Source organism: Arctopsyche grandis, chromosome 2 (assembly GCF_051622035.1).
Source record: "Arctopsyche grandis isolate Sample6627 chromosome 2, ASM5162203v2, whole genome shotgun sequence".
NCBI lineage: Eukaryota > Metazoa > Arthropoda > Insecta > Trichoptera > Hydropsychidae > Arctopsyche > Arctopsyche grandis.
In genome coordinates, this window is record NC_135356.1 from 30,543,814 (window position 1) to 30,560,431 (window position 16,618).

Below are 16,618 nucleotides of genomic sequence, written 5' to 3' on the forward strand. Positions count from 1 at the left end.
ATTGTTAGGGTCGGTATTTTCTTCGCTGCTGACAATATTTTGATAGAAAATTATAATAAACAGGTCGTTGCTACGATAAAAAAAAATAAAAAAAATAGTCGACTGCGATTCAAAGGTAGATCGCATGCTAAGGTAGACCGCATACTAAAGTAGCACCGATTGCTCTTCATTTTTAATGAATTTCAAAGAAAAAAAAGCAAAAACAATTTTGAATCAAAATAATTGAACAACAAAAATAATTGAAACTTCCAATTATGCGTATATGTAATACAAAATTTTCACCTAATGTTATAAAAATTTATATAATATTAGATTATTATTAAAAATTCATTATTACAAGCGGAAATCCAGTTAATGATACAAAATATATATTGGCATTTAGAAACTTACAGCTTAAAAACAGCAACTTACGACTTTGCAAACACAATTTATAAATAAACAAAAGAATTCACTTTTTTTTTAATTGCACTTTTTCATTATTATTTTAAATGATGCAAAACTCAACAAGAGTATTCATTGATTGTAACATTTTAAAAATTGATTTATATACAATGTGTATGATATAATATTGTAGACAATTAAACGCACTTTCCTTATTTCTCTTCTTTGTATGTAGAAGGTAACTTACATACATACATACGTACATTTCAATTATGTAAATTTGTTTTACATAAAAAAATAGCTTTATAATAAATCTGTCGGCGTGCTATATGCACATGAATAACTTTATATAATTGAATTTGCTTTTAATATGCTGTTATTATCGTCATGCTACAGCCGTTCATTAGAATATAAAGGAAGTAACAATATTCAGTTCTTTGAATTCAATCCTTTGAATTTGACTCATAATGATAATTTGTCATTTGAAACCATACCATAACATAATTAGAACTCTCTATTAGATGATTCCATAAGTGGTCGTTCTTACTAGATTGACCATTATTGTCTAAGAAGAACCTATATAGAACGATTATTTTCCATTTTATACCATTTATGTAGTGTTCTTTAATTTGATTTCATATAAAATACACGATATTTCAATTCCAACCACCAAAATTTGGAGCTCTAATTTGATAGTATAATCCTTAGCTATAGATATATATTCAAACATATACATACATTCATGACATCTGTCAATCAGAGTCTTAATACAATACTTTTATGAATATGAAACATATGTACATATATACATGTATTTCTTAGAATACTTGCATATATTTTACAAGCCGAAAGGATACGTGTGATTCCAATAACATAACAAAACAATTTCAAGAGAAATATGAAGAGAAAATGTCTAATCAAATAAACTAATAAATAGCTAATTTAGTGAAAAATTAATTCGTTGCTATCCAGTGATAGTTTTTAAATGCTTTTTATTATTACTTAATTATGTTTACAATAAATCTTATATACATATATTTGAATAGCTACTGATCTACTGATCATTTTCTATTTTACAATTTTAATTTAATTTTGTTAGTAATCATAGTATTATATTATTCTAATGTTAATGTACAGCATAATAGGAAAAAGAGCTCAAAAACCTAGCAGTGATTACTTGAACTACTTATGTCGTGGTTATTTGGAAAAAAACCGTTTTTTTCTATCTATTACTCGGTTTTTTTTTGGCTGAGGGGTTCAGAAGACCCTTAAATATTTATTATTTTCCCTTATTATTCGACTATTTTAGAATACATAGCTAACGAATGTATTGTTTGCCCTTCTTTAGCTATATTCTTTGTAAATATATTACAATAAATAAATAAAGAATTAGTTTTGTTCTTGTTTTCATATTTTATCATAGCATAGTGATAATATTTCAAAATAACTTGAAAAATGATAATTTTCATGTTCAATCCGGCTGATTTATTGCAATCTCAAAAAAATGTATTCTGAAGAATGATGTTTTTTAAAAATTATTTATGTAAATACATATTAATATTAATATGTATTTACATAATATTGTAGCGTATACAAAAAGGAGCCGCTGTTATAATTGGTTTCGAGGATTATCTCCAGGCTTAAGTACAAGTCGGCTAACAATGTGATACCCCTGAATGCACTTAGCGGGGGTAGCGGTAATTCGGTCGCATTCCAGTAGAGTTCTCAGAACCCACAGCGATAGCGTGGGACTGACTTCCGTGGCACATCTAGTACGTGACCATAACAATAGGTAAACAAACCGGACGTCGAAGATGCCCTGAGCGACCTATCCATTATAAGGCGGTAATTAGGCGATATCAAGACATTCTGGACGGAGCACTGCCAGTGTGTGTATCTCCTTAATCACCAATAAATGCTGTGAACCGACTTTGGCCTTTTACTTGGATCCTCCACCCACCTCTATGCAACAATATTTATATTAGGTCGGAGTAAAAATGAAAATTTATGATGTCCACCCGAGGACCTAATGGAAAACTTTTGTCATAATAAAAATCGAGATAATAGATAAGTGGTTAGCGTGTAATGCTAATGTAACTGAGTGGTCATAGGTTAATTCCCTGGCCCGGTGATGCTGGACAGCTGGACAGATGTATGTGAATCCAAGTCAATCGTTCCCTATCATAGTTTGCCAATTTATCCGATTTTATTGTTGAAACGGCTCCACCAAACTGGCAAAATTCGAGTTTATAGGATCACAAATTTGCTGCTATTATAAATATGCTACCCATTTTGTAAAATGTAAATATGTACGTATTTTTCGAAATATCGAAGTTGTCCATAGATTTGTATATCGATGTTTGTAATTGGACAGGAAATCGCAATGTTGCAGTCGAAGTGTCTTTTTCAGTCGTAATATATTCCAAGTGGAGTTTTAGGTCATTCATATTCGAATACAATTCAACTAATATATTATACAAATAGTATATCTACAAGCGCAATTACACTTTTTAAAAATGTCCGCCAGTTGTAATATAACAGTTGAGTTTTGACAGCTGTGATGTTTTTACAAATGCTTTAGAATTCAATAGTGCGTTAATATTTGCTAGATATTACGAATAGAGTTAATGAGTACCGTATTACAATAACTCTAAGAATGTGTTCAAAAAACAAAAATGTGACTTTCCAAATCAATTTACCAGTTGAGGGACGTTTTCAAGAAAACCTAACCTCTCCATTAAGCCTGGTACCAACTTATAGTTGAACTGTATTTTCAGTTGTAACATATTTTAACTAGTTGGAATGTAATTCGTCATATGAATCAAATTACGTGGGTTAGACGGAATATATTCCAACTATTCAAAATATATTACAACTGAAAATACACTTCAACTATAACAGTAGTTAGTACCGGGTTAGATGGTACATATATTCCAACTAGTCAAAATATATCACAACTAGAAGATACACTTAAACTTTAACATATGTACATACTCGTACATATGTACATATGTATTCAAAAATAAAATATCAAAGAATGTTTAATAAAAAAATTGATCAATTTCAAACATAATGTTATGTGCCTCTTAGGGATTGATTCATTTCGTTACAAATCACGAAAAAGCTGATTTTTCTCTTCACAATAAAATTAGATACCTATATATGTACATACATACATATATAATATAATATACTAGTGTTTTTACCCGGCTTCGCTCGGTATTTGTAATATAAACCGCTTAAACATGGCCAATCTAATAGTAAACATTTTATTTAAATTTATTTGAATATTCATTTTTTTTTTTTATTAAATTGAACGTCACGGATTTTACGAACCAAATAAACATAAATACATACAAAGTCTCTTTCGAAATTATATATCAGATACCAAAGAAAGCTTTCGACAACTTTTATATATTCAAAATAATGACGGTAACATGAAATAAACAACTTTTTCGTAATTTTGTCGAGATAAATTAATTATTTTGAAATTTTTTTTATTTTTACGCTCTTTTGATATGAGGCAAGTTTTCCACTAGGTCCATCGTGGGAAATCCAAAATTCACATTTTTCGCTTTGGCTTAATATATGTACATATGTATATATGGATATCAACAAAAGGATTGTCGAAACGACTTATGTACATACATACATATGTATATATATACGACTAGGATTGCCAACAGGTCCCTTTTTAAGAGAACATGTTCTCTTTTTTAAAACAATTATTTGGTTCTCTATTTTTTATTTTATATTATACCCATAACGTCCTCTTTTTCAATTTTGACAATAATTTCACGCAGTCTGTACTATATTTTCTCACAAGATATGACGTGAGTGGAGACGCTTTTGCAATACCTGGCCAAAATGCCAATGTAAAAAGAATATTTTCCATGATCAGCGGACATTGGACTAAAAAAAAGAAATAAGTTTCCACTGTCTAAGGTATATATGTATGTAATTACAAAAATATTTCATGGTTAGAGTTTTATAAAGAAATTAAAGAAAATGAGAAACTTTTGCAACAAATTAGCAGTGTAGATAAATATAGCAACACAATTGAAACTGAGAATGAAGATGATTAAATTCAACAATTAATTTTTAAGCGCACTTTTCATTTCATATGAACGTAGAATAAGTCATATAATATTTCGTTCTGAGATACATAATTGGACTTTTGCGTAAATTTGTTTTAAAAATTATTTTGATACTATATAAAAATATATGTATGTATATGTTACAGTGAAATTATATTTCAAGTGAAAATATATTTTCAGTGACGTTTCAGTAAAATCATAACCATGGTTATGAAATCATAACGTATTATAAAATCATAACGTTGGTTTTATTCATTCTAGATTCGATTGTTAGGTTGGTATTATTTAACGGTTAGGATAGGTTAGGTTAAGTTAAGGTTGGCCCTATTCATTTAAGATTGGGTTGTTACGGTTATATTCATAGAGTTAAACGTTGTAAATTCATTGTTTGATACATTTTCACTGCTTGAATTGGTGAAAATATATTTTCATTTGAAATATGCTTTAACTGTAACATATCTAATATATAATTTCGAAAGAGACTTTGTATGTAAATATTTTTGGTTGGGAACATCGTTTCCATGACGACGATTCGATAAATTTTTTTTTCGATTCAAATAAATTTAATAAAACACAAGTGAGTATTTGCTATTATGTAGATTCGCCATGTTTAAGCTGTTTATATTACAAATACTGAGCGAAGCCGGGTAAAACAACTAGTACATTATAATTCTTAGCCTTATAGATATATTATTTCCTTTCCTGTGGAATTTGCGAAATAATGATATTTTTGGTACCTGAAAATGTTTCACTTTAACCTTTTAACCGGGGTCGAGGAAGACCCCAGTATTTTTTAATCAAAATACAGCTTTTCTCAATACAAATGGGTACAATATATATCTTAATAATCATTTTATACATCAACATTTAAACATTCGAATATTATTCGTGTATATATTTTTTATAAACAAAATAAACATGAAAAGAGTGATGACGAAGAAGCCGACGATTATGAAGAAAATTAAATACATATATAATATAATGGGGATAATTTTGATAAAAATGAAGATAATGAAAAATATGAAATGTCTACATGTGACGAAACGGATTTTCATTCATTAAATATGGAAATGTTTGAAGAAAATCACTTTTCGTATTTTATAACGTATTTTAAATTGACAAAATCGAGAAATTGAGGTTTCGTATTGTCCTATTTTCTCCTCCAAAACTGGACCAATTTTAAAAAAAATTTCATCATCGGTATGAGAAAGATATTTTCTGTGCAACTATGCACGTATTTGTTTTTTAATCGACCGTTAAATAAGCACGCTGGACTCTTTTCATGGGTGTAAAAAAGAGGCGATTTTCTTGATGTTTGGCGGCTCCCAGCTCCTATAAAAAATAACTAATCAAAAAATAAAACGTTACATGCAACCCAATGGTGGATATCCATAGCATATTAAAAAATAATTTCTCTAGTGCCATAATTGAGGAAGGGAGAAGTGTAATACGTTTGTATGGACAAGGCGCTGGTGTTCAGCCCTCTTAAGTATATGTACTTTTCAATCTGTCGTACATATATGTATACGGTAGGGATCCCAAATATTTGTCGACTTCAACTATTCGAATATATCGAATAGTAAATCAAGAGTTATTCGAAAATAAAAACAAAATTCTTGTAAAAATGTATATTTCGTCGGTGACTTCTTAAATATTCGTATTATTTTTCTGATGTTTTCTAAAATTTCTTAGAGATTATATCGATCGAAAAGTGATTTTCTTCAAACATTTCCATATTTAATGAATGAAAATCCGTTTCTTCACATGTAGACATTTCGTCTTAAAAACTATCCGGATAGTCTAGGGATCCCAAATATTCGAATATATTCGAATATCAAATAGTAGCTTTAAATTATTTATTTGTAGTTTTAAGAAGTACAAGATATTATAAAAAATTTAAGAGAATCATTATCCGGAACATCAAATAGAACTAAATGTGCTGTAGATTGAAAATAAAAATAAAATATGTTCGTATAAAAAGTATTCGAATATTCGGATTTGGGATACTTGAACTGGATACTTCAAACAAAAACGATTTTCCGATAGAAAATTTCCGTTTTCTAATAAAAGCAGTCATTACAATTATACTTCAGCTATATATGTATGTAAATACATATACCACGCAAATGGAAGGATAGTCAAGTGTGTATTGGGAAGCGATGATTCTTGATTGGTGCGTGCTGCGTCGAGATGAAGAGTGGTATCTGAAAAAGTGAAGGCTTAGGGGGGGTCACGGGCGAGGCCGGGGGCTCGGACCCCCACTTTGCGCCAGCGAAGTCCCCGCGAGAGGGGCTCCGGCCACCAGTATATATACCGGGGCGCAGGCTCTCCTAAACCATCACAACCACTCACCAACACTCACCGACAACAACACCGGAATACCGGAAGCTCGGAGACATGGCTTCCTTATTGGCTGTGAGTACACACAACTCTCCATATCATTATACCCATAACTCGATCCACAACAGGCATACATCAGCAGAAAATCATTTCAACCACAAAAAAAAAATCGAAATTTTGATAAATCGACCATCTAAAAGGTCGTCTGCCACAATTTGTATAAGTCAAAGCTCAATCTTCTGATGTAATCCTGACTAAAATTGGATATATGCATTGAAAAAGCGCGATTCTATTACACATACTACGGTGTTTTCATCTCATGATGGTCAATTATTGATCATATATTGAAAATACGTCGTCGTGAGACGGAAACACTACACTTTTTTTAACAAGTCTTTAAAAGTTACACCTTTTCATTAAAATCTTATGCTAAAATTTACTAATTGCCTACAATTTTTCTAGTTGATTTTAATTATTATATTATTAATTATAAAAAAATACATTTTCAATCAAATTATCTTACATGCGTCAAATAAAAACATATTTTCTTTTTTAAATCGGTTCATATTATATATATAACGATTCATGAACTTCGTTTAACTTACTATATACTTATGTATAAAAATTAGGATCTGACTTTTTTTTTGTAAAAAGCTTTAATTTTTTTTCTAAATTTTTATTTTATGATTTACGTACAATTAAGGTCTCAAACTGTGTGCAGTTTGAGACTCAGTAAAAAAAAAAACTAGATCAAATCAATCAATATGCACATGAACGTGTTTCTTATTATAAAAACCGAATCTTTCAGTAACTTATTTGTTTAAGAGGCCAATGTTAAAATTTCTGATTTCAAAAAGATCACGGTCAAAAATTCTATGAATTCAAATCTTATTATATGTATGTAAGTTCATGACATTGGCAATAAACTTCAAATATATGACTTTGTCCTTTTTGGAATCGAATCTACAATGTAGATAATGAAAAATTATTGAGATATTTCAATAGACGGCTTATTATGCATAATATTATAGATTATTTTTAAAATTCAATGCCAAATTTCTTAAAAAACAAAGCATAATAACGTCAAAGTATTACATTAAAACAAAATAATTTTTTAATCATATCTTTCATCACACTGTCTTGCTTTAATCCATGTAAATATGCTCTGCGATTTTTATAAATGTACATATGTATTTCATGTATGATGTGTTGATTGAATCTGCTATTACAGACGAGTCCGCAAGAACAATATAATCACTTGACTGACGTAAAAAAACATGACAATATGAGTAAAGTGTGTCATTTATTGTATGCTTTCAGTTGGCCTGTGCTGTTTTGGCAACATTTGCAGCTTGCGACGCAACATTCGGACACGAACAGTTAGTATTTTCTTTGCACATTGAATTGTATTCATTATAGCCATTAAGTAAATTAATAAGCTATCAAATGAACACGACGACACAGTTGTCTTGACGGGTTCATTCGTAGTTTGCGATTGCGCGCTATAAACAATGGCGTTTTGTTGTGTTTGTCGAATTTGACGTTAATTTTGCAGAACGCGAATTTTGCCGAAAAAGGTATAGAAAAATCAAACGTGTTATTTACAATTTCTCCATGTCTATTGTTACAGTGTCCACATTCGAGTGCACATCCCGGAAGAACACCACGATTTTCACCATCAAAAAGAGGTGATCATCCACGACCATGGCCATGATGATCATGGTCACGGAGGGGGTGGCGGCGGCGGGGGAGGCCATGGCGGCGGGGGAGGTCATGGTGGCGGCTCATTCGTCGAACATCTCCACGGAGGATTCATTGATCATTTGCACGGAGGAGGTGGATTCGGAGGCGGAGGAGGTGGTGGATTCGGAGGAGGACATGGAGGAGGATTCGGAGGTGGACATGGCGGAGGATTCGGAGGTGGCGGCCATGACTTCGGCGGTGGATTAGGAGGAGGACATGGAGGTGGATTCGGCGGTGGACATGACATCGGAGGAGGAGGATATGGAGGTGGCGGTCATGACTTCGGCGGTGGAATCGGAGGAGGACATGGAGGTGGACTAGGAGGAGGACACGGTGGTGGTGACATCGGAGGTGGATATGGAGGAGGACATGGCGGTGGTGACATCGGAGGTGGATATGGAGGAGGTCATGGAGGTGGATTCGGAGGTGGACACGACATCGGAGGAGGATACTCATCAGGAGGGGGCGGTCATGGAGGTGGAATAGGAGGCGGTCATGATTCTGGATTCGGAGGTGGATACTCTTCAGGTGGACACGATTCTGGATTCGGTGGTGGATACTCTTCAGGAGGACACGGAGGTGGAGGAGGAGGAGGAGGAGGCGGTGGATACTCATCTGGAGGACATGGCGACTTTTCCTCAGGAGGATATGACAGTTACAGCGGAGGCGGTGGAGGAGGTGGAGGAGGTGGAGGAGGTGGACATGGCGGTGGATACGATTACAGCTCAGGTGGAGGACATGGAGGCGGTGGAAGTGGATTCTCATCCGGTGGATACGACTACAGTGTAGGAGGAGGACATGGCGGTGGAGGAGGAGGAGGAGGTGGTGGTGGATTCAGCTCAGGTGGCCACGACTCTTACAGCTCAGGAGGAGGCGGTGGATACGGCGGAGGTGGAGACCATCATCACAAAAAGTGATCATCTTTCGCAATGAAGCGTCCTGCTTTGCAATGCCAAGTCATCCTTCGCCAAGTATTATATTAATACGCTAGCTTCTATCGAGCATTTTCTATCTATCTCATCGCCGAGGAATATTCTCGGCTTCTGTTTTCGTTTTGTTGTTGTTATTGTATATATTTTTGTTGATTTTTTTATTTACATATGAATAAATTGTTATGCGTGAATCGATACGCTTTGTTTTGATAGCCCCTGCCGCGTTGCATGATTCGTGCGAAAGTGAAAACTGCACGCGCTCGAAAAGATCATGACCAGATTACAGTTTCGAAAGGAGAATTACAAGATGTATAGTATATTATATAAAAAAAGAGTACTAATAAGAGTACCAACAAAAAAAAGAAAGAGAATTGTTGTGCGGACTTCCCATCCAGTGGTAGTACCCAGAAGAGGAATGCACTGTTAGTACACACCCACTTTCACTCGATTATATACATACATATCTGCTACTTAATGCGACGTGCATCTCCAGAGATAAAAAAAAACCGTAATATGTACATGGACTTTCAAACATGGACAAACAGTAACACTTTTGCTTTCTGACCAAAGCACCACTCGATATTACATTCATTTATTTCAAACCTAACATATCAGGCTTAATACTTATTCTTGTACACTGCTGAATGTAAAATCATTCATAGCCAGTGGTATGGCTCGGTGGTTGCGTTTATGTTTAGCACCGAGAGGTTACCGGGTTCGATCCCGTGCTAATCTTTAATACTGCTTGGTCAAACTTGGATATTTGCGACTCCAAGTCGATCGTTTCTTATCAGAGTTTGCCAATTTATCTGATTTTCATTGTTGAAACGGTTCCTCCATCAAATTGACAAAAATCATCCTACCCGCTATGTCACAAATATCTTAATTTGGTTTATGTACAATATGTAAAAATGTATGTACAAGTCTAAATCCATAGATATGTATGTCTATGGATTAATTCATGAATTAATTAATTGTTAATTTTATGTTGTAACAATTCTGCAATTTTTGTAATTAGTTGCTTAGGAAGATGCATTGGGATCTACCTGTTAGGCCTTCCTAGTATATATCAAAATAAAATAATAGCTAGTTTATATTTGTACGGTTCGTTGGCTCAAAAACGACACGGGAGTTCGTAAGTGGATTGAGTTTTGAATTGAACTTTTTGGGCTAGAAGATGGTAGTAAAGGTAACTTCATCAAAATAGCCAGACAAAGTTTTTAAAATAAAACTAACTAGCAAAATAGCATTATTTAAATGTTGTATGAATTTCTTTTTTGTGGTTTAAAAAAGGTAGTTTCGTTTTCTGTTTCACTAGTCATTAGTAGAGGTAGGACCGGAAGCGTGAAAATTTGAACAATGGACGGTCCGGGCTTTAGTCATTAGTAGTCACCGGACCCAGAAGGTGCCGCGTATTGTTCAAAGGTTGTAAATGCATTGTTAAAGGTTTGCCGAACCTTTTTTACAAAGGATTTACAACAATGGAACAATGGATAGCACTGTGACTAGCCGGTGTCTAGTCATTAGACATGTTCAAATTATTATAGACTAGTGGCTTGTGTGTACATAATTTTGCACTCGGTAAAATATTAACACTCGGAATTAACCACTTAATCGCCACGCATTTTTAGAAACCGATTCGATTATTTTATTATATTATATGTGTTCAGTGCCAACCCTTGACACTACCTTTTGAATATATGACAAACTAACGAAAAATATTGACTTTTTTCAATTTCATTAGTATCACAGGATATTTTTAGATGTCGCTGGGAAGAAACCAAAATTAATTGCGAGCCTTAAATAGGAAGGAGCGCGCACCGGTGCGCTTATAGCAATGAAGTCGTTAATAAATTAAAATTTAATTAATTTTGTTTCAAAAAATATATTTAGTTTTTGTCGGTCATTCATGTGAACGAAGTGATGTGCCGCCTCTTTTTCCACGATATACGATTCCAAGGGGAGAAAGAGAGACGAAGCATAGTATTAACCTTTGAAGGACGGAACTTCGAGATCGAACGAGTGTCCCAAACCGGGGTCGAATAAGACCCCAGTATTTTTTAATCAAAATACAGCTTTTCTCAATACAAATGGGTTCGATATTTATCTTATTAATCATTTTATACATCAACATAAAAATGTTTGTTTGCTTTTGACTATTTTTTTATTAAAAAATAACGACAAGCATCAACACGCAAACGCACATAGGTAAGGCCAACAGGCGACTGCATGACTCAATAGCCACGCGCCAAAAGCGACGAAAACAATAGTATACGAAAATATAGCCGTCTCTTTCTCTCGCATTGATTCATCGATCAACCAGAATATGCAAGCAAACAGTCAAAAACATGACTTTTTGTTACCGCCTTTAAATCATACTTTGGAACATAGGAATGTATAAATGTATTTTTTTACGATGTACCCCTTTTTTTAAATCATAAAAAATCTATAAAAATAAATTTATTGTAGTTCATTCTAGGAATACAAGAAATATAGGGTGTCTAGCTTTGAAAACCATATAGTTATTACGAAAAATGTAAAAATTCGGGCATTTGCATGCTTCACTTCGGTGAGGGAGGGTTAAAAGCGAGTACTTCGTACACACGCACGCACCCACGCACGCACGTACGCATTATAAAATTGTTATATGCGATTAGTTTTTTTTGAAAGCACCTGTCGTAATGGGAAGTAACAATTGCGACATTAGATAACAAGCCGCGATAATTTATCGCAAAAAGAGATAAACCGTGAGATGCGCCTGACTTATACATACATAGTGTGTGTGCAATTAGTTGGCAGATAAAATAGTGAGAGTTTTCATTGTCGATGAATTACAAATACATATCTGCATAGGCAAGAACGCGTGCCAGCTTCAATACATGTAAAAAAAAATATTTGATTTAATCGAGAAGATTGCCATATAAATTTTAACAAACAGCATACCGAGTTAACTCTCTCCATGTGTTGTTTTTTGTCGGGGCATTCGTGTGTGCTGGAACATTTACTTTTTGCGTTTGTAATTTTTTTATATATCTGTATATATATATACATATTGCGGTCGATAAATAATAATGTCGGACACGTGGTTTTTTTTTTATTTTATTTGTTACGCCGATCGGTGAATGCAAATAAAGAAATTTCAATAGAAAATCCGTCGATTCAATATGCAAATATATCGCCAATTGTACATGTAGTGCGTATTGCATTATTGTGCGTAGAATATATGTAGATACTAATATACAGAAAGTGCTCACTGTCGTTTTCACATCTTGTTTCGCATTTATGTTTATTACCAAATAGCAAGTAGTTCATTCATTAAGATAAAACCACTGCTTTCGAACAGAAACATGAATCTGAACTTCATCTTCTACATAATATACATATAATTTGGAAAGAGACTGTGTATTTATGTATGTATGTATGCTTCGTTCGTAGGGTCGTAAGTCTGTGACGTCATCAAACAAATAATTCGATTTTTTTCGATTCAAAGGAATCGAAGTCCCCGGGCGCAAAGGCGACGAGGGCGAAGCCCTATGGGGCGCAGGCGCCGGATTCTGGTATACATATATTTTTTTATAAGAGACTTACTATATATGTTTGTTTGTTCGTGACAGTCAATTTAATAAAAAAAACAAATTCAAATAAATTTATATAAAATGTTTACTATTAGATTAGTCATGTTTAAGCGGTTTATATTACAAATGATTTACAAATGTTTTTCCGGTTTATATTACAAATGCTTTTCCTCCCGTATTAAGAGGGCTGGACAGCAGCACCTTGTCCATACAAACGTACTATACTTCTCCCTTCCTCAATTATGGCACTAGAGAAATTATTTTTTAATATGCTATGGATATCTACCATTGGGGTGCATCTATCGTTTTATTTTTTTGATTAATTATTTTTTAAAGGAGCTAGGAGCCGCCAAAAATCTATAAAATCGCCTCTTTTTTACACCCACGAAACGAGTCCAGCGTGCTTATTTAACGGTCGATTTTTAAAAAAATACGCCGATAGATACACAGAAAGTATCTTTCTCATACCGATGATGATTTTTTTTTAAAAATTGGTCCAGTTTTGGAGGAGAAAATAGTAGAATACGAAACCTCGATTTTGTCAATTTAAAATATGTTTTATCTGGTCGAAGCGCAACTGTCGCATTCACTCAATATATATATTGATATATATTGTCGCATTCACTCAATATATACATACACTCAATATATATATCGAAGAAAGGAACGGTAACAAAATTAAGGTTTCGGGTGTACAGCCCTCTTAATGTGCGCGCCTGTTCCTCTTGTTCCTGTTGTATCCTGCTCGCGCAAATTAAGTGAGTATGTACCGTTTACCATGCACCCTTTTTTTTGATCTTTCGACTTAAGATCTTTCGATTTCCGATCTTTGCCTTCCGATATTTGCATTTTCGGGCGTTTCACATTAGGGCCCGTCACGGAGACCTACTAAGACCATATCAAGACATTCTGGACGGAGCACTGCCAGCGCATGTATCTCCTTAATCACCAATAAGGCTTCCAATCCCGGGATCCCGGTGTTTTTTGGTACAGTGAATCCCGGTGCTGAAACTAGTGTGAATACTGGGATTACGGTGCTGGCAGAAATTTCTTTAAAAATATTATTTTTGCAAAAATAATATGGAAAAAAAACATAAAACATCATTATATAATGAACAATGGTGGGATGTGCAATGACAGTCATAGTCCATTTGTTTGCCACCCGCTTCGACGCCAGCTTGCCGTTTCCACGAAATGGTATGAACGGCCTGTATTGTGTCGTAGATATTGTGCTCAACCGCAATGAGATTTGAAGCATATTTTAACTGATTCGAACTCAGAATCGGCCACTGATTACGTTTTCATGATCTAGAAAAAATGTGTGTGTGTGTCTGTATGTTTATTGTGAGTCAGTGTATTTTGGGGATTTTTTGAACACTGTTCGTCCTATCGAACTGAAACTTAGTATTGGTTACTGAAATTTGTATCGATACACCGTAATTTTTTTTCAAATTTTTAAGTTGACCGGAAATGGTACCTCCCCTTATAGGTGTCCTCTTTCTTTTTAAGTTTTTGAATTAAATTATCTCCCAAACCACTCATCAAATCGAACTGAAATTTGCTTGTAATAGAAATTATTAATATTATACCTCAATATTTTTTCCTAAATCGAAAGTTGTACTTTAAATTTAGAGAATCGAGGTTTTTTTATGTGTTTCTAAGAAATCCTTTAATTTATTGAACTGAAATTTTATAAAAGTTGGTAAGCATCCGTCAACCAGAAGTGGCAGTGTTATCTTGTTCAATTTTTTCTTCCACTATTTTTTTCGACCTACTCACTTCACGTAAAAATATAATTGTTGTATCAAAAATTTAAAGAATGTAGCCAAACTCTCAAAATTAGTACGCCAATATGGGAGTATTTTTTGCGTGAAACATCGGGAGAGTTTGCAAAATGCAATTGAACGTTTTAGAAATATGAAAACATGCAATTGAACTTTTTTTTCTTATACATTTGAAATCCCGGTGCTAGCACCGGGATTTCAAATGTATAAGATGTAAATGATCCCGGGATCGGAAATTCCCATCACCGCAATCCCGGTAACGTAACCGGGATTGGAAGCACTAATCACCAATAAATGCTGTGAAACGACTTTGGCCTCTTACTTGGATCCTCCACCTACCCCATACGCAACAATATGTTAAAATTTATGTACAGGTGTAAATCCATAGATGTCTCAATGGATTAATTAATAAGTTAATTCTTCAGCCTCTGGAAACGCAGTGATTTATGTAATAAAAATGCTGCAATGTTTGTAATTAATTGTCTATGAAGGCGCATTGGGGTCTACTTGTCAGGCCTTCTTGGTATATATCTAAGTAAAAAGAAATATAAATATATATATATATATATATATATATATATATATATATATATATATATATATATATATATATATATATATATATATATATATATATATATATATATATGTATATATCTCCTGCTCACTTTTTAAATTAATATTTATTTCGCAAGAGTCTCGTATTATTAATAATTGCATTAAAGCAAATTTTAATATATTTTGCAACGTTTGGTTTCATATTTCAATTCTCATCATTTAACTCACATTATGCATTCATCATATTATGTGCATTAACACGTTTGCATTATCATTTCACATAATAAAGTGTAATATGCTTTGTTGTTGAAATGCATTGTTGGCAAACGATTCCAAGATATGCGTCGAATGCAATGCTAATGCGAAGTATTAAAAAACAATGACATTTAACCTAATTTATTGAATTATTGATGGTAAATCAAAAGTTTCAAGTTTCAAAAACAAACAAAGTTTCAAAAACATTCAAAGTGTACATGTATGAACACAATATACAAACAAATCAATTTAATAAAAAAAATGAGCGTAAAGTTACGACTCCGACGCCGCTTGCAATGCTACGAGTCTGCGACTCCGACTCTACAGCCCTGGTTGTAAATAAAACCTTTGGCATATTTTATATTTGGTATATTTTATATTTGGTATATTTTATATTTGGTATATTTTCATACATTCACTTAGTCGGTAACATTAATCGTTTACATAAAATAATATTCATAAAAAAACAATAATTTTCAGTATATTTTGTAGTAAAAGTTTTATACTTAAATGTACGTGTGTATATAAAACGTACGGGATATGTAAATTAAATCATGGTTTGCTAAAATGTGTGTTCTGACAATATTCATTATACATATGCATTGAATACACATACATTACACTTAAATAGTATTAAAGTTTTCAATAAAATAAAACAATTCAACTTTAAAAAAATAAAAAATTCTCACTCGTCTCAAAATATAAAACAAACAATTTAAATATAGTCGTACATACGTATGTATGTACATATATGGCACGAGAAATATTCAAGGGAAGGTTTCATTATCACTACTCTAAAGTATTAAAGAGATAAATAGAAAGTCTAAATATGAGTCTCTTGTGGCCTTAATTTAAATTGGTTGATTACAATAAACTACATACAATATTCTAGTGATTATAAAATGAACTGAAGACATAAATATTACATCATTTCATTAGTTTGTAAATATTAT

General features: G+C 33.1%; 1 protein-coding gene and 1 long non-coding RNA gene across 2 annotated transcripts in view; one reads left to right on the top strand and one right to left on the bottom strand.

The window, feature by feature from the left end:
- Positions 1–16,618, bottom strand: part of LOC143921118 (uncharacterized) — a 607,092-nt gene that overhangs the window by 203,865 nt on the left and 386,609 nt on the right. The window lies entirely within an intron of this gene.
- LOC143922784 (uncharacterized) lies at positions 6,876–9,478 on the top strand. Its single transcript, XM_077446116.1, has 3 exons — positions 6,876–6,893; positions 8,139–8,197; positions 8,449–9,478. The coding sequence occupies exons 1-3, from the start codon at positions 6,876–6,878 to the stop codon at positions 9,476–9,478; spliced, it is 1,107 nt and encodes a 368-aa protein (XP_077302242.1).